Raw genomic sequence first — 25,104 nt, 5'->3', positions numbered from 1 at the left:
ACATGAATTCTAAACAAGGTACATGATCTTTGAGCTCTAGGTCCAAATCTAAGGGCAAAGGCGAAGGTAAGTTAAAGTGCTGGAACCATGGGATGGAAAGACATATGAAGAAGGATTGTATAAATCCCAGATCAAAGATAGAAGACTCTGAAGCTTCATACAGGGAGGCTAACGCTGCCACGTAGATGGATCGAGTGGATGTGATGGTGATGTCTTGTTCGTGTCTACGATCAAACGCCTATACGATGATCGTAAGGGCAAGTGGATTCTAGACACAAGGGCATCTTTTCATGACTCCTCATTAGAGTTGGTTCACCAGCTACATGGAGTGCGATGGTGGACATGTATTTATGGGCAATGACAGTGCCTGTAATGTTGTGGCTGTTGGTACGATGCGTGTCAAGATATTTGATGGGATAGAGCATATCCTGACTGGGGTGAGGCACGTTCCTGACATGAAGAAGAGCCTGATTTCTCTCGGTGCACTCGAGGCTATAGTGTGGGGGTTCACAAGTATTGATGGTGTCCTTAAAGTATCTAAGAGGGCATGGATGATCATGCAAGTGCAATGACTCGATAATGTTTGTAGGTTGATTGGGAGTACTTCAAAAGGTGGAGTTGTAGTGGCTGTAGCGGATTCCACCTCTGCACGTGTGTGACATGCTGGGCATGCCTACATGAGCGGGCATGGCATGAAGGCTGAGACGAGCAGACAAATATACAGAGCAGGTGGAGCGGTCACTCGTCCAAATCAAGGTAGGTTGTAAGCGAATCAAGACCCTTCAAATTGCTGACCCAACTGTGGATGGAGTGTAATAGAAAAATTTCCATGAGAAGGTAATACTAACCATATGATATTTCTCTTTCTATTTTTGGACCAGTGACTATTTTACTTTTAACCATGCATTTCACATGCACAATTGGATGGTTAAGATTGCTTGATCAGTGTGAAATTAGAGATGTGCACCATCCATAGTGGAAACCACAATTTGGACGGTCAGGATAGGTGTAATTCAGTGCCATATTATATGAGAAAGATGAGTCACCGCCATTTTTTAAATGGTGTAGAACTAACACAGTAATCTGTCACCTGGTACATGAACTAGTGCTGAAAGTTGGGCGGGTTGAACCCGACCGACCCGATATTCGGTTGGGCTTGGGCAAGATCTATTGTGTTCGATCTTAGGCTTAGGCTATACAAACGCCAACCCGATAAATCTTGAGTCGGGCTCGGGTTGAGGTCTTGGATCGCCCGACCCAACCTGAACCCGATCAATATATAAGTTACTTATAAATTATAATTGAGTGCAGATCGTATGTGTCGAAGACATAGGAAATTCCGGTGTTTTCGGATCTCATTGGTCCACATCATTTCTGATGACTTAAGCTAACAAGAAATGTTGGATTTCTCTCCCAAATAGATTGTGTGCTACACAACACGACTTTTAAATGAGTAGTTGTCCTATAATTTAGCTTGTTTGTTTAGAATAAATGGAATTCTTTACGATAAATAACAATATATGTAATTAATAAAATTATAAATATAAAAAATAAGATGTGTATTAAAATATAATAAACTAACGTAATCATTAAAATATTAGCATATATTCACCTGACCAACCTGCCTGAACCTGCTTGGGTTGAGAATTCCCAACCCGGGTTGGGTCGGGTCGGGTTAGGGTTGAGGTACAGGAACCCGGGTTGGCTAGGCTTGAGCACCAACCCAACCCGCCTGACTTTCAGCCCTAACATGAACACCTGCTCCGATCTCAATCTTGAGTGGACGTTGGTGATTGCTTTTAATCATTTTTTAGAAGCACATATTTTAAGGTATGGGAGCCGTCGAAATGCCTCCACGTCATCTACGTACACGTGGCATACATGGAATAGATCCAGACCATTCATCATGGGGGCTGATTTGCGGATGGTCAAAACCTACCTTGATCTAATATACAATGGAAGTAATTGATACTGTCTTCTTTACCAGCTGATTGGAGGATCAGGATCGTCAGATCAGTTTCATTTATGTTTATGGCCCGCCAGCTATCGGAAAACCATTTCCAGCTCCATATTCCCAATAATCTAGTACGTGTCTTTCCTACTCTTGCATTTGACGCAATTTTTAAAAGAGGTGCCTTCATATTGCACCAGTACCGGGCTGCTGTGGGCCCCACCTCAACTTTTCTTCCAATCCACCCCGTCCATCGTGTTCTTCCCAACATTCTCACCATAGAAGCTAAAAATAAGGCCCACCCGAAACTTTAGAAGGCCGCAACGCAGGTAGCAATATAAAATCATGCCCAAGGCCTCTAAAATTCACGTGATGGGGCCCATCTGTGTTTCGGAACCGCACGATTTTTGGTGTCTGCCTCCATATTTAGATAGTAATATCTGATGAATGGACAAGATGCATATTGACAACTCGGTGGGCCCCACAATCAGTGTGGAATGTTTTATTCATTGGGTGCCCCATCTAAACTCCCCCTTGTGGTGCGGCCCACCTGAGTTTCTGTTCTTGTTGATTGTAGGCCCCAAGATATAAGATTCAAGAGCGCACCTAACAGACGGGTTGGATCGGATGCACTGTTAACGTCGGCCCCATAGCAGCCCGGTACCACCACATGAGCGCATCTCTTCAAAATAAAATAAAAAATAAAAACAAATAAAGGTGAAATGCGTGCCGTTTCTTTTGTGGCTTATGGACATAGCTAAAAGTTTTAAAAGTTAGAAAAGGGGTATATGTCAACCGTTTCGAGTGGGGCACTCTATCAAATCTCATTGGAAATTGCTCTTTGCTCCACCTAAACTATACAAGGAAAAAAAAAAAGAAAAAAAGAAGGGAGCTAATTGGCAATGTGGCCCTTGCATGGGCCTGGGTCATGCCCTTGCTGTTCAACCGGCTGAAAAGGTCATGGCCTTAAGAGTTGCAAGAAAGAGAGAGAATTTAAAAAAGGTGGGTCCCATATGGGTACTTGATTGTGGCATTCCTCCAGGTGGGTCCCATAACGTATATGCCCTAATGAAAAAAAGTTAGGCCGTTTGATAGATTAGGTGAGCCACAGTTTACAAAACAAGCAGACGGCTAAGAAAAACTTAACTAAGATTTTTTTTATTTTTTATTTTCCATTAGCTGTCCATTTTGTTTCTAACATTGTGGGCCCTCTTTTGAGTAGGCAGGCCTGAATTTTGAGCCAAGGCATCTACACGTAGAGGTAACATTTTTATAATTTTTCAACCCGCACACTTGCACTATAGTGAGATTTCACCACAATGGGTACTCGAACACATGACGCCGTGTTGAAACTCATGTGAGTCTACCACTAATGCACCAGTAAGGACCTACGAAGGAAATTGATACAATAGAAACCCCCTAATAAAATATCCACCCATAACCCAACAATTAGACTTCCTTATTCGGTGACTTTAGCAATCGAAGCTCTCAAAATGGGTACTATCAAAGCCAGTCAGCACCACCATCGTCCGAGGCTTATCTCAACTAGTTGGGGTCAGCTCTATGGATACTTTTCCACACTTACACTCTATCAATGGTCATAACTTTAGTTACACCATAGGTCAAGTCTTTTCTTACTACCTCCATGCACGGGACCTTTCCTTTGCTTTTTCAGAACCTTACGCCTAACTCCTTGCTTTCTGCTTGATATGACAATACCATCTAAGTCTATTTTTCCTGATCTTATTATCTACTGGGGCTACTCCTAAATTCTCTCGAATGCATTCGTTTCTAATTCATTCCTTATCTTACCACTCATCCATCTCAACGTCCTATGAACATCACTGCCCAATATTCTATAAAATGGCTAGTCTTACATCTTATAAAATTTTCTTTTCATTAGGTGAAAACTGAGGACTGCAGGGAAGATGCATCCGCCTGACCGATGATTGGAACCACATATACACATAACAAGACCGATCGGGTCATGTTGGGCTTGCACCAGGTGGGGCTGAAAGGGCCAAAGCCCAGCCTGATAATTGATAAGGCCATGCATGCCAGGCCCACCAACCCGAAGGCCTACCTAATAGGTCCAAGCCCGATCCAAAACCAGGCTGTCTATCTGCAGGGTCTTCAAGATCAACGGACTGCAAGTGACAATTGTGTCCAACATGTCGCATGTCTTGGTACCCCGGTTGGGGTGGCCATTCATCACCGGCCTAGGCATCAAACCTGGATTTTAAGCCCTAGCCCAGCCATTGGGTCTATTTTAGGGCCAGGCTGCGAATGTCATTACCACCACTAACTGGCACTAGTCCATGTTTGATGGGTAAATGCCCCCCACTTAATTGGAAGGATAGGATTGCACGATGGATCTGAGTTTTGGGCCGTCAACAAAATGTCAGTACCTACTAGATGAAAGGTCCAAATCACTGCCCATAGTTTCACATGTACAAGATCCAAGCCATGCATAAGGGGACCCCACCATGAAGAACAGCCAAAGCAAAAAAAAAAAAGAAAAGAAAAAGAAAAAGAAAAAAAGTCCAATGCATTAGGCAGACCAGAGCATACATTGAGTCCGAGACCAGAAAAGTCTTTTATTCGAACTGCCCATTGATTTCAATAAAGGCGTGCAGCTAACCAACTGGGACGACCTGATTTCTGGTGTCCTTCAGTGGGACCCACCTTACCCAAGATGTTGGTAATCTTTCGGACACTTTCGCCCCTGCAAATAGTTGCGGAGACAGAAAAAAGCTTCAATTTGTTCGTGTAGCCCTTGCAACGAGGGCAATTTTATCCTTTCAAGGCCTTGGGAATAGTCCGCTCCACTTCCTTTGTGTGTAGCCCACAAAGGTAGGGGAAGCGCTAGGGAGCCCGTGTGATCAAGGCACTTTGGGCTCTCTCTCTCAAAGTCTCTTTCTCCATTTGTCTCCCCTACTCTCTCCACCAGCATTGCACGTGCCATAACTCCTAGTAATATATAGTGCGAATGAATTGCAAAGCTCACCAGTTGAATTTCAGTTAAGACTACATAATACTTATTTTCTACCCAAGCTTATCCACTTGAGATCTTTCAGAGGAAATGCTTCTATCTGTAATAATAGTGTTCATTCGACAATCTCAGCCGTTCAAATGATATTGTTGAGCTATGCAGTTATCTTATTACATTTCAAAAAGAAAAAAAAAAGAACAAAAAAGAAGGTATGGTTATTAAAAAGCAATATAAGAGAATTAAGCTAACTGAGCTGGTGGAATGAATGCATTTGAGGATTTGTATTCTTCAAAAAGAAAAGCTTCACTGGAGGATACGAATGCTGTTTTAAGCAAGTCAAAGAGGAAGTCATCCAAACTACACTATGGTTTCTGGTTTTGTAGAGAGGACGTTTCATGAGCATATCAGCCATTGAATGTTGACTTGAAATGACAGTCATCGATAGTTGAATAGATGTTGCCATTGTTGGCATGGTAATTGATTGATGCCCTGCCCCATGCGCATACACAAATAAGAGGGATTTAAGAGAGAGAGAGAGAGAGAGAGAGAGAGAGAGACTTACATGACCTTGTTCCTCGGGACACCCAGCTGCTGGACAATTTCATCCACATGTATCCCACTTTCCCTGGCACTGCCAACATTGGGAGATCAACTCACCAGTCTCAACACTAGGAATGAGAAATTCATTAGCAATGAGAACCCACCAACGTGAACCGCTTGATATGGTGAATATAGGGCTGTTGGTGGGTACCCAGATCCATGGATATCCAAATTATCTGATTGGGATCCAGATCTTGGGTCCAATTAGTAAGCGGGTCCAATTTCAGTGGAAGATCCAATTAGAAATTTACTACATAAAAACCAGACAAAATGCATGTTCATGGTTGGACCTGAATCCAGATCCAACCCATGAATTGAAGCTGGGCCCAGTTCTAGATCCAAGTCCAGGTCCAAACTAATTCATACTCAAAACAAGACCTTACAAGACCCGATGGGATACCCGAATCCTATGGTATGAGACTCAAATGCTAACTCCGCAATCATTCTAATGAACAAGTGCTTGCCGGAGGAAGTCACTTTCAAAGTGTTGAGAATCAAATCACTTCGTGGTGCTGTAAACGATACAAATGATGGGCTAGGAGTTAGAAGACAACTCACAGGCTTTTAGGCTCAAGGAAGATTGCCAAGACCATTTGGTCAAAGTTGCCCCCAGATTCAGCAATGCTCACATGACTAGAATACTAGAAAGAAGAAACAGAGGAAATATGCATAAAAAACTACTTGCATTTGGCTGCACTATTAAATTGAATTGCAATAATCAGTTCAGTATAGTGGCAATAATGACAATGATGGAAGTGGCAATGATCAAATTGCAATTACATTGGCATTATTCATATCAGGAATTTGGCTTCAGATAGCATTTATATGTTACTTTCAAGTTCATTTTGAAAGGAATCAAACTGCAAATTTGAGAGCTACTTTGATGTAGAGTGGGTCACGGACAGTTTCATGGTCAAGATGGATCAAAAAAGGCCCGGTCGACGACAGAAGTGATCCGGACCGTCGGACCTTAGATCGGGCGTATCTCACAATCCAGAATGAGTTATCGAGCGTAAAATTTATGATTTTGGGGTAGAACGAGCTACTTTAGCCAACCAACCCCGCTACGCCGGGTTGCGCAAGCCGGATTTGCAAAATACCCCCGGATCGACAGTCGTTTCCCTATTTTAATTCCGTTTTTACTATAAATAGTAAGTTTTAGTTTGATTATAACTCTTCATCCGTTGAGCTTTAGGAGTTGTGTCCAACATGAAAAAGGCTTAGAATAATTAGGAGAACAGCGTGGTGAAGCCAAATAGGACACTTACTATTTTTGGCCGAAATCCTTGCGCACTAGTAGACATCACGACCATCTATAAATAGTAAGTTTACTATTTATATTAAGTTGCGAATTCTAGGAGTTTTAGTTATAGTTTGCTTTTGATTTCTCTCCCATTGCTTGCTACCCTATTTAAAGGGTTCTGAACTCGTTTATTTCATTCATTAATCAATTTTGATTTTATAGAATTTATTTTCTATTTTGCTTGCTTTCTTTCTCGTGGATTCAAGAAGCATCTGTGAGGAATCTAGAGAAGTTCTGTGGATTCGGGACAGTTATCCTCTTGAGGAAGATGGTGCTCGACCTCATCATGTTCATCCCTACGTCATACTTCCTCAGGTTGATCACTAATGACAGTAACTACAATTTGATCAGTTCTTCTTTGTTGAATGAAGTATGTCATTTCATCTCAATTGTACATTCAAATGCAGACTAAAATCCAAAGTTGTTTCGAACTCGATTTGAAACCGCAACTTGATGTCCATATGATCGATTCTGGAAAGGGGTATACATTCCTGGATTTGTCTGGGGTTGAGCTTGGCCACCACCCTGCACCTTGCATCCATCCAAACGCAGGATGCATATCCATAAAAGGAACACATGTGCACATGTTTTTGTATTCGCATAAAATCAAGATCTAGATCTGATACCTGTATGCGTAAGTTGTATTTATGTACATACATACACTGGATGAAGTGGTAAGCAATTTCATTGAAATCAGTCACGGGCCTGAAAAGACAGAAACAAAAGTTAAAGTCTTAACATATTGGCGTATAGCAAAGTGTAGAAATTTTCACAAGAAGATATACCCTAGGCATGCAGCAACTAATAGTGCCATGCAAGGTTACCACGATCTCTAACACATGCTGCAAGCTGATATATAACATTGTAATCATAATTAGTGGCGACAGAGGCAGATGCGTTATTCTTTCAGCGCTATTCATATAATGTTTTTCATTCAATATCAGATTAGCTTTTTTTTATTAAAAATAGCAATAAATGAATTTGGCTTTAAATCATTATGATGATGATGCAGAAACTCAGTTTTTTTTTTTCCTTTTCAGGTTAATCAGGTAGAATGCAGGAAGAAAGAAAACTGAGAGCCTGTTTACTAGAAGCCTAAAAACGTTCATTTCATTTTAGTTAATCACATTTATGTATTTGAGACAGATTTTTGGTCATCAGGATTATTTTAATCTTCTACCAAAAAGAAATATGATAATACATAATTATGATTAACTAATATGAGATGTACTCATTTTTACTCATCTGCCAAACAGGCCCTGAGCATTTCACTTTTGAAACATCAAATAAGCAACTTAAAAGGAAAACCCCCTGGAAACCAGCAAGGATAGATTTGGTGAGTAATCTTGCCACCATTCGAGAGAGCCAAATTTGCTCTGTAAGGTACATTCCTAATCTCTAGAAAAGGAATTTGAGAGAAATTTGACAAATGGTGGTGGTGAGTAATTGATGGCTGAATGAAGGCAAAAGGGAGTCTACCTTCCCTTGAAGGAACCAGCCCCGTCTTCTCAAATCCAAACAAAATTTCTCAAAATAGATGGTGGTTCCACTGGACGAGAAAAGCATAATCCCAATATACAACTTGAACGTTGAAACCAACATATTTTTGTTTACTCACTTTGGGTATCTGTTTCCTCCTATTCCTGCTAGGAATGGGAATCCTGTATTTCAACAAATGCATAAGATCGAGACCTCGTTTTCCTGAAATAGTGATAATAGAAGTGCTTCAAATAATTGCTATTGGATGCAGACATGTTTTGAAAAAGTCAAGGTATTTTGAATTATTTGTTGACACAATAAAGTCTAGGAAAAATTCTGAAACGATCTTAATGTGGGACAATTGGGCGTACTATATTTTCGAACTGAATCAATTTAGAAAGAAGATCCTTTGTTTCACGGTAGCCTGTTCCAATCCTCTTATGAAACTTTCTATGATTAGGTTAGCATACACACTTTTCTAGCCACTAACATAGCATCATCAAATTATACTAGTGGAAAAGAATTTACAATGCTCTTGAATGTTCTTATTGACTGTACTAAGACAGCATTTAGTTTTCCTTGTCTTTTATTGATGGTGTTAACATCTCTATTTAGACCTTGGTTGCCATCTAGAGCACAATTTTCTCCTTTGTGCTTTCATATAAGTTGATTTGTAAAGTAAACTGAATACAAATTCATCAAAAAAGAAAAAAGAAAACTGCATACAAGGACGCCTGTTCAACTATTCAATTGCCTCAACTTACACGGCAAGCTAGAAAAAGCCATCATTTGAGTTGCAGGGAGCATAAATACCTATAACCTAATGGATACTCATTCAAAGATACGAAGTGGATACTCATTCAAAAGATACAAAGTGGATACTCATTCAAAAAGATACAAAGTGTTCAAGATCCTCAACAACAAGGCGACATGAATTTTAAACAATATAATGCATTCCCCTACTTAGGAATCAATAACAGAGGTGCATATCCTTTCATCTCTGCATTCAGTTCTAAACGAAAAAGCCAAATAGATGATCAGAATCTTCAGATGCAAGCTTAGTAAACTAATAAGAAGATTTAATGGTCATTCAGTAACCCATTTTCTGTCATGACATAAAAAACTTGTGCACCAGCAAATGTTTCCTGCAGCAGGTACTCTGTTTCTAAACAACAGAAAAGATGTCTAAGGGAATAACAAGAATGATTCTTCAGGGAAGTAGAAAGATGCTAATAAAAATGAGTAGAAACAACATAAAACATCCATTTCAATGATAGTAAAAAGAAACTTCACTGGGATCAACCACTAACTTGCAATATGACTTGAAAATGCACATAGAACAGTGCATTGCTATATAGGTGACTATTTGGAAGCATATGAAATTGACAAAAAGGTAAATGCATACCTAACAGAGAAGGCAACAGCATGTTTTTTTCCTTGAAACCCTTTCAACTGACCATGAACTCGAACATACATTCCATTCCTGATAGCAGACAACAAAAAAAAAGAAAAAAGAAAAAAAAAGAAGCCATCCAATGCACAAATAGCCCAACATATGAACAATATTAGCAAAACCAATTATCAGGAACGAGAATAAAGGAGATGCTATCTACAATGTGGATACTAATTAAATAAAATGTAAATACCTTATATAATTAAATAATAACAATAGTAATAAAGTAATTACTTTTCCAATATTATCTTAAAGTTTTCCTGAACAAAGATGGGCAAGTAAAAATCTACAAGTTTGATGAATACCCAGTGATAATCTCAAATCCATAGCAGGCATTTATCTTTAACAATTTAATGAACAAGTATGGGAAAAACCACACAAAAAGGGAAGGATCATGTGCACAACACCCATATTCAAAGTCCAACCATAAGTGATCCTTTTACTGCCCATTCAATTTTGGTCAGATAGGGATGGGAAGTGGACTTCAAAGATTTCTGACACCACTTCAAAACTCCAATCAAGCAGGGGCATTTACCATAACCAATTCGCAACTGATCAAGGTTTGGACAGAGCAATGATCATCACCTGAAGTAAATTTGGCTACTGGTGTCTTCAAACTAAACCATTCTACTCGCAAGCAAGATAGCAAAGTACCAATGGAATATTAAACAAAAGGGATTATCACAAACTTACATAATGCCAGCCATTTCATTCAATTCTCCTTCATCATTTACCCTATAAAAAATCACAATGCATTCTCAAATCAATGACCATTACATTAAAAACCACGCGATTCCACTCCTCTCCCCCAAGTGCAAAATAAAACAGAAAAGAAACTCACCATCTATGAACATCAATCCGTCCTGTCCCATCATCAAGGCTGAAATTAACATCTGTAACCTTCTCAACTTTATTCATTACCAATCCAAGCAAGGTAACCTTTAAAAGACAACAGTAGAAAAACCAAAAAAATGATTTGAAATCCCAACAATGAAAATAAAGGGAATCAAAATCAGAAGAGGCACACTGGCATGAGTCTGGTGCCATCCATGAATTGGCATAGAACACTTGCAAGCCAAGCCAGACCATTCACATAAGAGCCCCTATGTTGATGGGGCATACCCCGAAAATGTACTGATAGGACGATCTTAACCATCAAATTTCAGGTGTTGAATTTGGATTGTTGTCCAATTTGATGTGCCCCCATCCATACGGTGAGGATCATCCTATCAGGGGAAATTATCTGGTGCAAAGGGTTTCTTGTGGTCCCCACCGTCTTGGGTTGATGAAATCCACTCCAACCATTAGATATGCCCTCCCTTGTTTGGCCACGTGACCGAAAATCAGGCCAATCCATGACAAAAGTATGCCACACCAGCAGGAACAGTTGGGAGCGTACTCAGACCCTTGATTCTCATAGAGGCCCACCATGTTGTGTACGTACCATCCAATCCACTGAGATGAAACATCTACCCCAGATGATGGCACACCGGACTTAAGTGGGGCCCATTGAGAATCAAGGGTGGGCGTCCCCTCACAACTGTTCCTACTCGTGTGGCCCACCTGAGGCATGGATTGGCCTGATTTTTGGGTACATTTCCCAAACGAGGGAAGCCGTGCATGATGGTCGGAGTGGATGTCACCAACACCTCATGGTAGGGCCCACATAAACCGTTTGCACCACATTGTGGTGAAAACGTTTACAGTGTGGATAATTCCCATCTCATCAGTGAGATTTCTGGGCGTAGTGCCCATCCCTAACAGGGAAAACAAGCTCACACGACAATCACATCCCAATTCTCATAATCCCATAGGATGATCGGATTTGAAATTTTCTGGGGAGAGAGAGAGAGAGAGAGAGAGAGAGAGAGAGAGAGAGAGAACGTGGTTGACATCAACGCTGTCCAATGAAGAAATTGGATTTGTCGTCATTTGGTAAGCATCGCTAATCTGCTTCATTGTCAGCGGAAGCAAGCACTGATTTCCGCGATTCTGTAACCAAATTCAAAAAAAAAAAAAACCAGAGAGAGGGCTGAGAGAAAACCATAAGAGAGAGAAATAGAGAGGGATGAGAGAGAGAGAGAGAGATGGGTTACTCTGGCTGGAGAGAAAGCAGAATCAGGGGCTTGAGTAGCCTGAGACGGCATGAAACCGCCTCCGGAGAAGACAGATGCTCCATCGAACTGACTCGAATACATCTCTCTCTCTCTCTCCTAGGGTTTTTTGTCTGTGATTTTTCTTCCTGAAAGGGAAATGGAGAAGAAGGAGAGGTAAGAGAAATCAGTAAGATTTCGGAGTTTATGGCCGAAGGAGAGGGTTTTCCCGCCATCTCTAAACAGTACACGTGGCAGAGAAATAAACATTTAGATTGGATGATCCTGTCCATCTAATCAGTGGCTTCCAAGTGACGTTGGAGAGCAAATACTGCTAACAATCTTCTTTGCTCGCAAGTAAGAACGAGGATTTCCATGATACTCAGGCCGGCTGCGTATGACACTTGATACGCAGAATGGTAGAAAGAGTACACGTGGCATATAATAACTAAAATGAAACCGACTATTGAGAATAATTAAAATGAAACCGACTATTGAGAATAATTATTACTCATGGCAGGATTGTCCCATGTTCAATGGTATAAGCTTAATTTCAGGCTTTTTTTTGTAATACGGTCGAACATTGAATGCATATACCCACCATCATTTGAAACTATTGGGAATAATATACATGTGTTATATCTAAACCGTTCATTTGTTTTGTAACCTCATTTTATGGCATGGGCCTAAAAATGAGGTAGATCCAAAACTTATGTGATCCCAAAGAAATTTTCAACGGCAGGTGTTCAATCCCCACTGCTTTCTGTTGTGGGGTCCACTTGAGCTTTAGATCTATCTGATTTTTAGGCTCATGCTTTAAGATGATCTCGAAAAATGAATGGACAGTGTGGATATAACCCACACATCATGGTGGGACCTACACAACTTGCTAACATTGAATGAAATTAGCACGGAACCTAATGCAATTCCATCTCATCTAACTCCAAGCCTTTCCGTTCTTCCCAAACATGAAACTCATTGTAGCTTAAGTTACAATCTACAACCAGCCAGGTAACCCTCCCACCGGGCTCGGGCCCGACCCGCCTTTGGGCCCGGCTTCAGTGTTGAATACAATGAGTTTAGCCCAGCTCGACCCGACCTTACCTGGGTGCGTCCGACCTGGCTCTTTTATATACATGTGTTATATCCTTAGATTTTTATTTTTATTTTTACCACAGAATGCCTCTAAAATTACAATTTTACTAAATAATACCCCTTGAGCTGATATTCCTAAAAAGTGCCTATTCAGATGGGAATTTATGATGCTACTCTTTTTTTGTTCTTTGTGAAGGGAGAAATTAAAATTGTGGGGCTCACTTGATAAGTGTCTAACATCTAATTCATCTAACAATACAAACTACCCTAATTAGTAGGCCAAGATTAAAAAAAACGAAGAATCAGGTTATAAAAAAGGCTAATCAATAATAAATGATATACACTACTCAAGCCACTAAATTGATTTGTATCCAAAGTTAATTGCCTGATTAGGCTGATTTTCGGTTCACGTGATCACCATAGTGGGTTGCATATGTTGGATGGCTTGGATGCTACACATACTTACATGGCCCAACAAGTCTTGACTTTCAGTACTTTTTAAGAATAACTTAACGAGGACATTTGTGTAATTTCCTCACTAAAAAAAGCTGTTGTAATTTTATCCTTAGGCAATCATTATTTAGACAGTGGACCATTGGTTTCATTTCTTTAAAATATATCAATGTAAAATCTTATATAAAATTCCTTCTTGAGTTCCGATCTCACGAATAATGCCATGTGATTCGAACCAGCAGTTGCCTTGTAGGAAAGGAATTACTGAGATGGTCTTAATTTTCTTTAAAAACCGATGAAGTTGAGAATTATGAAGCCTATGTGATCTATATACCATATTTAAGTTGTCCAACATATGCAACCCAACATGATAATTACCCATATGAAAATTTGGGCATGTTAGAATATCTAGATTATCTGCTTATCATAGGTAGAGAGTTTCTGCTTGTTGCCATGTGATTCGGTCATATCATTACTAACTACATTTAATGTAACAGTGCTTATAATATTAATAATGACATCAATCAATTACAATATCATAGAAGACCAAAAATTCTTGCTTGTAGCAAATAAAGATCCGAATTCGTGTTAGAAGTGAATATGAATGCCCAAGTGCCTTTGGATGGTAATTGAATCGGCCATTTTTTTCCACCTCTGATGGACGCTTTAAATGTCATACAGATGCCAAATATTGGTCCCACAATTCTCCATTTCAATACTTCCAAAATCAAAAGTAAAAGAAAGCATTTCGTTAATTAGATGGGTAATTTCTAATCGTGGAGGCGTTATTCGATAAAATTCAAATTATCTATGATTTTTTTTATTTTTAATAATCCCTGAATTATGTGCCACTTACAGTATATCTAACTTCCAGCGTATCATCCGCCATGCTCTGCCAGAGTATCAGAATATCTCTTGTGTTCTCGTGTAATAGGTGTTAGGTTTGACACGTAGTCATTCATGATGGCTCACCATATGGAAGGCATAGTACACTGCCACGTGTACATTTGAGAGATGGCCCCACTTTACTCCGCTTCTTTCGGCTCTAGGAAGGAGAGTTTCCCGCCATCTCTCCACAGTACATGGCAAAGCGATGAATCAGTATGGACCGTACATCTAGTGGGGCCTTCTGTGGGTGAAAAGTGAATCAAAATAGACGATAAACGGCGTGATCCTAGCCATCTGATCGGTGGCCTTTAAAACAACGGTGGAAACAGAAGCGAGGAACAATCCACATTCAATGGAAAGTGAAGAAAAGCAATGGCTATGATTGAATGATATGTGGTTTATTCAAAGACCATCCATCACTAATGTGCCCATCTAGTGTACTCTATCATGGATGGCCCACGTTTCGAAAATTACACAAACTAGATAATCCTGTCCGTCACTTTTCTCCAATTTCCCTTGATGAATGTGGGTCCTTCCAAACGCACCATAACAGTATCTCGTGAATAGCACAACAATGACATGCAACTCGTGTGGTAGAATTTCCATGCAACCTGCACCTCGCCGCACGAGGCAAACACGCGTGCTGATGGCTGTCCACCGTTCCTTTTGCAGGCTACTGATCGTATGGCTAACATAGTCACGTCCACTTGCATTTTGGGATAAGGATTATCCACGCGGTGGCCCACCGGATCAACAGTCTCAGTCACCGCATGTGTTTTCCACCTGCTTCTGTGAGTAAGAAGACGCATAGAACTTCTGCAAGCCTACCTGCATATTGCCATTCTCTTTCGTTCTTGTATGCAGCATGCCTGCACTAAAAGGAGAATCATACAAGGGGAGTTCATTTGGTACTCAGGCAGCGCATGACACTTGCTACATGGGCACTAAAAAAATTGTATAGCAGCATACATTAGCTCCAATTAAACCGTCTAATTTGTGGGACCCACAGTTGTGAAGTCACATTCCCAGAATAAGGTCTGTTCAACAATCCTAACCTCTGAGCAGTTTAGACTTTTCTTAGTTGAAATAGCACCATTGGATATATTTCATATTTAACTGTCCATTAAATGTCCACCAATCCTATATGTTCAGAAAATCAAATAAATGTAGTTATGGTTTACAATACATCTAAATTGAGACACATGACTTGAACAGTTACAGTCATAAAAACTTGGTAGCCAAGTACTCAATTTTTGAGCGTCGGCGCATCATTCATCAGTCTGCCAGAGTATCGAAGCTTTTCCTGTCATTCAACTCTCAGGCAAGTGTTGGTGCAGTACATGCAGGGACCACAGTTCAGGGATCCAGAGCGTTGATATGGTGGGACTCACCAAAACCCCCATCAGTTTGGAAGATCCAAGCCGCAGAGCATTTGGCCTTATATTGGTTGAATGGGAACCCATTACTCTCTTATTTGAGAACTGTTTCTATATTGTCCACCAATTGAAAAGTTCAGGATATTCCCATCCGAGATTTATTATTATTTTTTTTGGGGGGGCATGGTCCATTTTCTGTTGGGCTTGTAATTCAACGGTTTTGATCACTGAAAAATGGGCCCCACTTGTCATCATCATCATCGAGCCTTATCCTGATTAATTGGAGTTAGCTACATGAATCTTGTTCCCCCATTCCACCCTATCAAGGGCCATGACTTCTTCTGGTGAAAGATGGGCCCCCACTTGTGCAAACTGAAAATCCAAATGCTACTGCATGAGCATTGTACAATGCCTCTAAAAGCCCCATTTTCGAATCCATGAAGTACGGTGCCATGCAACTTCATCCACATCAGATGTGCTATTGTATTGTGAAAATAAACAAAAGTATCCACAGAATTGAAAGACAGTAATGTACATACTGAGTCACTGACATTGCGTGTGCCTAGTGGTCATAGAATCGGGAGCGGCGTCTCCGGGAACTGCAACATGAAATAAGATCAAACCATAAAACAGTGATCAAAATGCAAAGCGGGCCATCAAATGCTACTAGCATGTTATATAAATAAGCTAGAGGTACTAGACAATTCTCCGGCGGACTGACCGTAATCAGTTTGTACAAGTGGCACTCATGGTTCAGTGATACAAAGCGTTGATCATAGTTTCACCATGAATGTGCCATGCACAATAGTATGTATCACCCGATATGAACCAGTTCTGTCCGCAAACGATACAGCTGTATAGGCCCAATACAGGGAGATACTGCATGATACAGCCCATTTTCAGTGGCCAAATTAGGGTCCTTGCTCTTGCTCCAGTGGTAGACTCTTTGGAGTTTCAACACCGGGTCAAGGGTTCGAGCACCCATAGGTGGTGAAATCCCACTAAGGCATGAGTGTGTGGTGGTGTGTGTGCCTGTGTTAAAAAATTTTTTAAAAAAGTTCCAGACCTTTCCTCTCCACATGTGGCACTGATGTACAGCTCACAAGACTTGTGGGTCCTATTGTGGATGGAGCATGTACCTAAGATAACACTGATCATGCAATCCTAAGCATCCAATTAATCGCCATCAAATGGATGGTTAAAAGTAAAACAGAGAGTTGTCCGAATACGAAGGGAAAACTTGGATGCTTAGTATTAGCTTCTCAGTGCAATTTTCAATTATGCTCCATCCACAGTTGGTCAGCGTTTTGGATGGTCTGCTCTGGATTGACATATATCATGCCATGTGTACATTTGAAGAGTCACCACCATTTTTTTAAAATGGTGCAAAACTAACACACAAGTCACCACCATGAGAATGGCATCCAAGCCATCCATAAGGTGGACTCAATCATGTATGTGCCCCAGCCATGAAATAAGGCTGGTCCACCCATCATTAGGTGGGCCGCACATATGCACTGAAAGTGGAATACTCTCAACTTACTTTAACCATTCATTTATTTCTGTACAATTTGGCCAACTACCTTAGAATGGCATCCAAGCCATCCAGAAGGTGGGCTCGATCATGTATGTGCCCCAGCCATGAAATCAGGCTAGTCCACCCATCATCGGGTGGGCGACACGTGTGCACTGAAAGTGGAACGCTGTCGACTTATTTTAACCATTCATTTCTTTCTGTACAATTTGGCCAACTACCACTGAAACAACCTGATTTTGGGATGCAGCAGATACACAAATGGCCCAATTACTCTTTAAGAAAAAGGGCCCAACTGATGATCGTTTGGCTTAGATTTCACAAACGTGCATCATTGGCACATGTGATTGGGCGTGTATAGGTGGTCTGGGATCGACACGTATGAGGGATTCAAAAAGCTTGTATTCATTTTCTAAAAATATCGATGACTATATGACTAAAAACCTGAATTCAAACATTGGAGAGGCCAGTTCCTATGCAAGTCCTTGTAGAATTAGCATGTTCAACAAGTGCCACGGATGGGGCCCACCAAGTGCATTTTTTGGCATCCAACCTGTCCAGCAGTGTTGCTTCACCAAGAAAGTTGGGCGCCCAAAAATCAGGCCGAAACAACCATCATGTGGGCCACTACATGGATTTGGAAGTTTTTGGATGTTTTCCATTGTTTTCTATGGTGTGTCCTCCCACCTAATGATTTTATCAGCCAGATTTTTGTGTCATCTCATTGTGATGATGGGGCTCACCTGATGCATAGGTTGGATGGGATATACACAACACGGTGAGCCCTAACATAGAAAATACCATCCAAAACCTCCAACTTCATGTAGTGGCCCGCAATCCACATGATGGTTGGTTGGCCTGTTTTTTAGGCGTCCAACTTTGACAGTGGGCCAACCCAGATGGACATGTTGGATCTTGTTCACACCCCGGTGGCCCCATGAGCAGCCTTGTAGAATAAGCTTATTCTACAAGGACCTGTAGAGGAACCCGTCTCAACATGGAAAGCAAATCAAGAAAACCTTCTACTGACCTGCGATGAGCAGAGTTCCCCCTAGAGCCAACCCCTCTACTCCCAAACTCATCATCAGTATCATCCATTCTATAGTCCGAAATATCCACAGAAGTAACTGAACTATCATCGAAATCTGAAGAATCATAGCTCGAATGCCGGCGTACGCTCCTTGATTGGCTGACTCTAGACCTCCGCCGGTTTCTCGACGCTCTAAAGTTATCGAAAACCTGATACAGGATACACGAGGTCCACCAATTGCCATCATCCCCCGGAAAATCTTCGTATTCGTCGCCCCTGTCATCTTCCCCATACTCTATCACATAATCCCCCAACACTACCCCATGCGGTACTTCTGAATGTATGGTGCTCAAGACATCTATGATCTCTGAGGACTGCTGAAAGTTCTCCCAATCAAGTTGTCGAGCTGGGTCTATTTCTGATGGCCGGGCATGAGGGTGTTTGAGCTCGGCGTGCTTTTGGAGCTCCGAGTAATTCCCGACAAACGTGCACTGATCCTCCTCACAGCATCGTTTCTTTGTGTTGAGATGTATGCGGGCTTCATCGACAACAACCCAGCCCATGACTTCTCCCCTACACAATGGGCAAGCTGGACGAACACTAGCGTGTATTGCCACCGACCGTATGCTTTCCTCGGGTGCTGCCTCTGAGGTTGAAGGAACATTTGCTGCCACTGGCACTCCATTCGCACTTTTGAACCGATCAAGACAGTTTGAGTGCATGTGACCTGTGTCGCACATGAATGGATGGCATCCTTTCTTGTATGACGAGCACTGGAGGAGGACCCCATTGTGAGGGAAATCCAAACAGATGGGACACATCACATCTTCCCACTTGGTATTCAACTGTACATTCTCTGAGTCAAACATGTTCAAATTGGCACCATTTGAGTGAGAGGTGCTTGAAGCCATGAAAAGATTGCCTAGATAACTGTCTTCATGCAATGTAATATGCACCTGGCCTGGCTTGCAGTGCTAGCATATACCTGCTTGTGGTGTCCACCGAAACCCCATTATGATATTTATCGCAAAAGATAGTTGTTATTAATGTCAAAGTACAACCAAAACATGATTCTTGAAATCCAATTTCCAATTGCTACTTGAGATTAATTAATGGAATGAAAGATGTAAAAGAACCGGAGAATTACAAAGCTAACAAGCAACCCACGTGCAGTAACACATACCAACCAGGCATGTGGGAGGCATACATGGGATGCATCAGGTGGACCCTGAAGGCAGAAGACCTGGCCCAACAATCACGGCACCAAAATGGATGAAAGCAATAGAGTGTTTAATTTTTAAAAAAAAAATTTCCGACGGTCCGAAAGATCAGTGATACATATAGCTCAGTTTATGTTCTAGGCGTAAAGATATAACTCTATGATCCTCAAACATATGATGTTCAAAGGGCATCCATCTATAAGCCAATAACAGAAGGTAATAAAAAAATTAAAAAAATTAAAAAAGAATCAATAATAAACATTATGAGCTGAGCTGATGAAGATGTGACTTTTTTTTTCTTTTTTTTAAAAAAAAATTATTGAATAGCTATAAGAACAGCCATGCTTTATGGGACAGAATGTGGTGCAGTTAAAGAACATGTTCAAAAGATAAGTGTAGCGGAAATAAGGATGAGGGAAAGTAGACTTAGGTGGTTAGGTCATGGGCAACAGTGACCAAGAACCGTGCCAATTAGAAGAATTGAGTTGGTACAAGTTGAAGGCTCTAAAAGGGCAAGGGGAAGGCCCAAAAAGAACATGGATGGAGATAGTAAAAAGAGACTTGATGACCTATGTTCTAACTGAAGGTCTGGCCCTTGATAGAGTGATAGAGTGAAACAGGATTCATGTAACCGACCCCAATTAATTGGGATATGGTTTAGATGATGATGATGAAGTTGAATGTCAACTTTAAAAACTATTCACCAGCATTATATGAAGGGATGAACCTCAAGGGTAACAATAGGCCGAATCAAAGTTACCTGGATTGTGGTTTGCTCCTTTACGTGGTACAGGAACAGGTACGCAGTATGCTACTTCCTCCAATGTGGGGTGCATTAGGGGTAGGATAATGTGGGTCACTCTAGTATATACATTAGGAATATACAGTATAATTTTATATGAATTGATACCATGTTTATGTATGAAATGATAAACATTAGTATTTATATGCATAAATCAGAGCATAAAAATCTACTCTTGAAAACAGATTGACATTACAAGTTAATTTACATTAGGAGCACAGAACCATAATTTTGGATTAGTAAAAATAGTGAGCCAGATTGCAAATGACCCATATCAGAATCGTAGGATTTGAAATGGAAAATGTAGGGGGTTGTCGATTTAGGTAACGTTGGGTTGTGCTGCCAAATCCTGATTGATGGGGCTTCTAAAGCCTGCTCAATGCACTTAAGAGTTTGGGTCTTAAGGAAAACGAGCCCCACGTTAAGTATTCTGGAGTCTCTAGGTTTCTGCCATTCTGAATCATGGGTGTGAAATGGCAGTAGCACATCCCCTCAGCCATGGGAGCCAGCACAACCGAAGGAAGTATACATGTATATTGTATAGTAGTTGAAATCTTTTCAATAATGCTGGTCTGCAGCAAAAGAACAACCAACAGCAAGAGATCGATTTAGCAGCATCGGTCATACAAAACAACAACAACAACTATAAAAAAAAAAAAAGCAACTACAACAAAAAGAAGAAGAAACACTCAGGGTCTGCTCATTAGATGCCTAAAAATGAGTTCATCTCATTTTAGTTAATCGAAACTGTGTTAGAGATTTCTTTATGATAAGGATTAAAACTAACCTTGGTAGACAACAATGTTTGTCTCTAAACACATATTTCCAATTGACTAAAATTAGATGAACTCGTTTTAGGTGTCTACCAAACAGGCCCTTAGGCTCTATTTCGAAAGTAACCCCAAGCCACGGTTCCACTGAAAATGTTTTGACCCACCGTAGTTCAAACAGCGCCATGTTCAGAAGAGCATCCATAACATCCGCAGCGAGAAGGCTATCCTTTTTATTTCCGGTAAAACCAAACCAAAAAAGAGATTCCCCTCACTTCTACTTAATGTAGGGGCATTTTCACACCGGGCTCGAGTGGGGTAGCCTGTGGGATGCGGGGACACACTTAGGGTGGGCGGCCCGTGTGAGGTGGGTGGTTCATGTAAGGCGGAACCCATGTGATTTGGGGCTCACAAGGGAGGTTTGGCTGAGGTCCTAACCCATGAGATGTGGGGCTTGGGCTATGAGATAAATGGATTAATTCGTCATGCTCTATTAGTTCGATCTTTTAGAGCAAGTGGTTAATTGTCCTGCATCACTACTACTCTAGTAGTAGTGTAGAAACGAGTGAGAAATCTTTCTCATGTTTTGCTCCGGAAATCAGTCCAGCCAAGCCGTATTTCAAGGGATCCATACACAGTTCATATACACATTGAAACTGCATATGCATGCACTTGAGACACATCTATTATGCATTCACAAAATATCTCCCCAAGCAAGATGTTCATAGTGCTTCCTAACTTAATTCCTGGTGGATTGAATGGCAAATGACATTTTAGAACCATTTCAAATGAAAGAGTTAGAAACCAAGCCATTTGGGAGACTTCATTCCCCTTCTAGGAGTGTGCAAGTAGCCACTTTTCTATCATCTCCCATAAGGAGGGTGGTGCCTAAACAAAACCAAGGGCCCATTTGGACACATGGGGGGGAGGGATTGCACTTTGCAAACCCCCATCACATCTCCCTCTTGACAAAATAAGTGCCAAGACACCAACTCAACAAAAACCAACTCATCTACCGCTTGACAAACCGATTCAACAAAAACCAATGATATTGGTTTTTGCTAAGTTTATAAAAAAAAACGGAGGCCTAAAACCCCCTTTTCAGAAACCACCGTTTGAGGAAGTGCATCCAAACAGCCCCTAAATACTCTTTTGGATTGTCATGCAATTTGCTAACCAGTTTGTGGTGGAACATAGCCTTAGACAAGTTGGTGGGGAATTTTTGTGGTTCTGTTGAAATAGGATAGATAACTCACCATTGTAGAAGTTAGTCAGGTAATTGAAAAGCTGCATTAAATAGATGTTATCACTTATGATGCATTATATAAGAAAGGTAGGTGGCTGGATCGAGATGAATCATGATTCATTTTTTTTAAAGCGTATGAAGGAAAATGATGTTGAGTTTTCGCTTTCATCTGGAATGCTAACATCGACATCTTCATTGGGACATTAGCATATACCAAAGCTTTTGAAAGACGTGGGACAGTTGATCATCGATCTGGGATGTCAATTAGTTTTCACATCAAATAGATGATTCTAACCCTTTTGAGTGTTGTTCACTTTGATACAAGCTTTCATCTTTTAGAGCCATAGATCAGATAGTTAGCAGCATTTAACCAAAGTGCTTTTCTGGAATCATAAACAATCCATGGTGGGGCCTATCAAATAAATGTTTGAAGATGATGGTTGGAGCTACTTTTTCTCAGCTCAGTCTCGACCATCCACCTTTCATGCTATTGATCGGATGCATTGACAGCCCCAAAGCAACAATTCACTAGCCCATGAATGCCTCATGTTCTACTTGGCGGCCAGAAATCAGGCATGTCCAAAACTCGGGTGGGCCACACCACAGGTAACAATTGAGATGAGGATGCCCTCCAGATTGTTTGCAGGGCCTACCATTTTTTGTAGACACCATCCAATCCGTTCAAAAGATACACACCCAAACAGCATGAATTGACATCTCAAAATCCATGTGGGCCACACCACATCATTTTGGAGATTTTGGGCATGATTTTACAGTGTGACACACCTAAATTTTGCGTTAGACTGACTTTTTGGGCACCAAGGAGAACGTAAGGAGGCGCACAAGTTGGACTGGTTGGATGTCATGCACACATCTCACTGGGCCCCACACATCGAATTGTAAGTTAAGTTTAAGCCCCCAAAGCTTCGCAGTGGATCCAGGCTCATTCTCCATCATCAGACATAAGAGACCAGCGTCCAACATTCAAAAAACTGTACAAACGAACCAGATCCAGGCCGTTCATCAGGCCATCCGTACGGGACACAGTCAACTGCCTTAGTATCATGACAATCAGACGACCCTAATCCTCCTAACACAACACTTCCACCCATTCAACGTGAATCATAGACTCATTTCGTACTTGACTGAACGCTTGTAAATCCCCCATCCACCATGTGGGGCCCACCTGATCAACGCTTGTGGATCCCCCATCCACCATGTAGGGCCCACCTGATGAACGACCCCATCACGTCCGTACGTCCACGTGTACAGGAACCAATCAAATACTCCCAATTCTTCCATCCATCACAAGATTAAGCCCTTATTTGTATCAATAATCAGACGATTTTACATCCAAATTCTCTTAAAAATGATAAAAATTCAATAAAAATTACAGAAAAGAAAAGCAAGAAACTCAAAAACTCAAATAAATATATTCTATTATCATTAACACAGAGAGATGACTGATATTTATTATTAGAGAGAGATGAAAGAACCTTACTGTCTGCTGTAGATGTCTTGTCGGAGAGTTTCAAGCCCTAAATCCTATCTAATACCTAATAAGAGGGGGGAAGGGAGAGATTGGGAATGACGGGCGGTCTTTGCGTACCTCGGAGTTCTTTGATACTCTGGATGCGTATGACGCCTGATACACAGGCACTTAGAAATGGAACACGTGGCATATATTAACTCAAATCAAACCGACCAAATTGTGTAAATAACTATTCCAACTTAAATTCCAAAATAAATATTGATCGAATGATCTTAACCTCTGATTCGTGGACACTTTTTTTTTAAAATGATAATTGGAATTTTCATTTCAACTATCCAATATGTTCAAATAAATCTTATATTTATATATTTCATTAAAATTAATATTTAGTTCGTGAGATATCTAAAAAGGTTACGTATAATTTGGACCGTTTACTTTGAATTAATACTTATGGATTTTCTCAGTAAGTTCTAGCTGCCTGTGTATCATCCATCACACTCTTCCAGAGTATCAAAGGATATCTCTTTCCTGTGTTGACGATTGACGAAGAGCGCGCGTGTTGACACCTAACACACCTATTTCATCCATTGGGTGCACGTCATTCGTTCCGCATTGGCCCACCTGATGGAAAGCTAGGATCTCTCACACGTGTGGCATATTGCCACTTGTGATACGTGTGGATTGGAATGGATGTACACGAGTGTGGCTTTTTTGGTAACTGCACGAGTGTAGCTTAACAAAATCGCCAACCTTTATGGAGGTTTGCTAGAATACATCGCGACGTTTATTGAAATAGGATACATGGAGATAAAGGCCGTCGGATCTGGGGGGTTATGTTGGATAATCCAGACCGTCTATATGATAGGTCTTACTATGGATAGGAAAATCTTACTATTATTTACCTTTTTATTTTAATATGGAACGTCTACTTACTTTTATTTCTCCGGTAATTGATCGCAAGTTTAGGATCTTTGAATCTTGAGTATTTTCGAGGAAGGAACCTTCAGAAGTGTATCTCGTCGAATCAACGGTTTGATCATGGAACATGACCTTAAATCCAACGGCTATAGCTCCGACGAATCTAATTTCAATACGTCTGGATGTATTTTAGCAAAGCTCACGTTTAATATACGTTGATGACGACATTAGGGAGTTGCTAACTTGATAGTATTACCAACAAATAAAAGACAAGATGGAATAGATACTCTGGCTGTAGAACCATCCATACGCATGCACCAGTAAAGGTAGATACAAGCATACATGTAAATCAGTCCAAACCGTCTAAATCATGGGTCTCTATGTTGACGTCTGTTTGTTAAATTTAGAT

At 40.8% G+C, this 25,104-nt stretch overlaps 2 protein-coding genes across 9 annotated transcripts; both read right to left on the bottom strand.

The window, feature by feature from the left end:
- Nucleotides 1–4,966: 4,966 nt before the first annotated feature.
- Nucleotides 4,967–12,253, bottom strand: LOC131256729 (replication protein A 32 kDa subunit A-like). Of its 7 annotated transcripts, none has more exons than XM_058257746.1 (10): nucleotides 11,875–12,250; nucleotides 11,663–11,770; nucleotides 10,620–10,717; nucleotides 10,472–10,513; nucleotides 9,731–9,808; nucleotides 7,473–7,551; nucleotides 7,279–7,377; nucleotides 6,102–6,184; nucleotides 5,506–5,574; nucleotides 4,967–5,432 (listed from the first exon to the last, which is right to left on the bottom strand). In XM_058257746.1, the coding sequence occupies exons 1-10, from the start codon at nucleotides 11,974–11,976 to the stop codon at nucleotides 5,348–5,350; spliced, it is 843 nt and encodes a 280-aa protein (XP_058113729.1). In that variant the 5' UTR covers nucleotides 11,977–12,250; the 3' UTR covers nucleotides 4,967–5,347. The 7 variants fall into 7 exon arrangements, 5 of the variants coding, with proteins under 5 accessions (XP_058113729.1, XP_058113731.1, XP_058113732.1 ...); XM_058257748.1 differs by having other exon boundaries at nucleotides 7,297–7,377; XM_058257749.1 differs by having other exon boundaries at nucleotides 7,297–7,371.
- A 3,609-nt stretch (nucleotides 12,254–15,862) lies between these two features.
- On the bottom strand, nucleotides 15,863–23,923 carry LOC131256728 (uncharacterized). 2 transcript variants are annotated; one of them, XM_058257744.1, is made up of 3 exons: nucleotides 23,787–23,923; nucleotides 18,248–19,232; nucleotides 15,863–16,282 (listed from the first exon to the last, which is right to left on the bottom strand). In XM_058257744.1, the coding sequence occupies exons 2-3, from the start codon at nucleotides 19,156–19,158 to the stop codon at nucleotides 16,246–16,248; spliced, it is 948 nt and encodes a 315-aa protein (XP_058113727.1). In that variant the 5' UTR covers nucleotides 19,159–19,232; nucleotides 23,787–23,923; the 3' UTR covers nucleotides 15,863–16,245. The 2 variants fall into 2 exon arrangements, with proteins under 2 accessions (XP_058113727.1, XP_058113728.1); XM_058257745.1 differs by having other exon boundaries at nucleotides 23,782–23,890.
- Nucleotides 23,924–25,104: the final 1,181 nt, after the last annotated feature.

The sequence above is a fragment of the Magnolia sinica genome, chromosome 9, assembly GCF_029962835.1.
Source record: "Magnolia sinica isolate HGM2019 chromosome 9, MsV1, whole genome shotgun sequence".
Lineage (NCBI taxonomy): Eukaryota > Viridiplantae > Streptophyta > Magnoliopsida > Magnoliales > Magnoliaceae > Magnolia > Magnolia sinica.
This window is presented reverse-complemented; position numbering and strand designations above follow the sequence as displayed.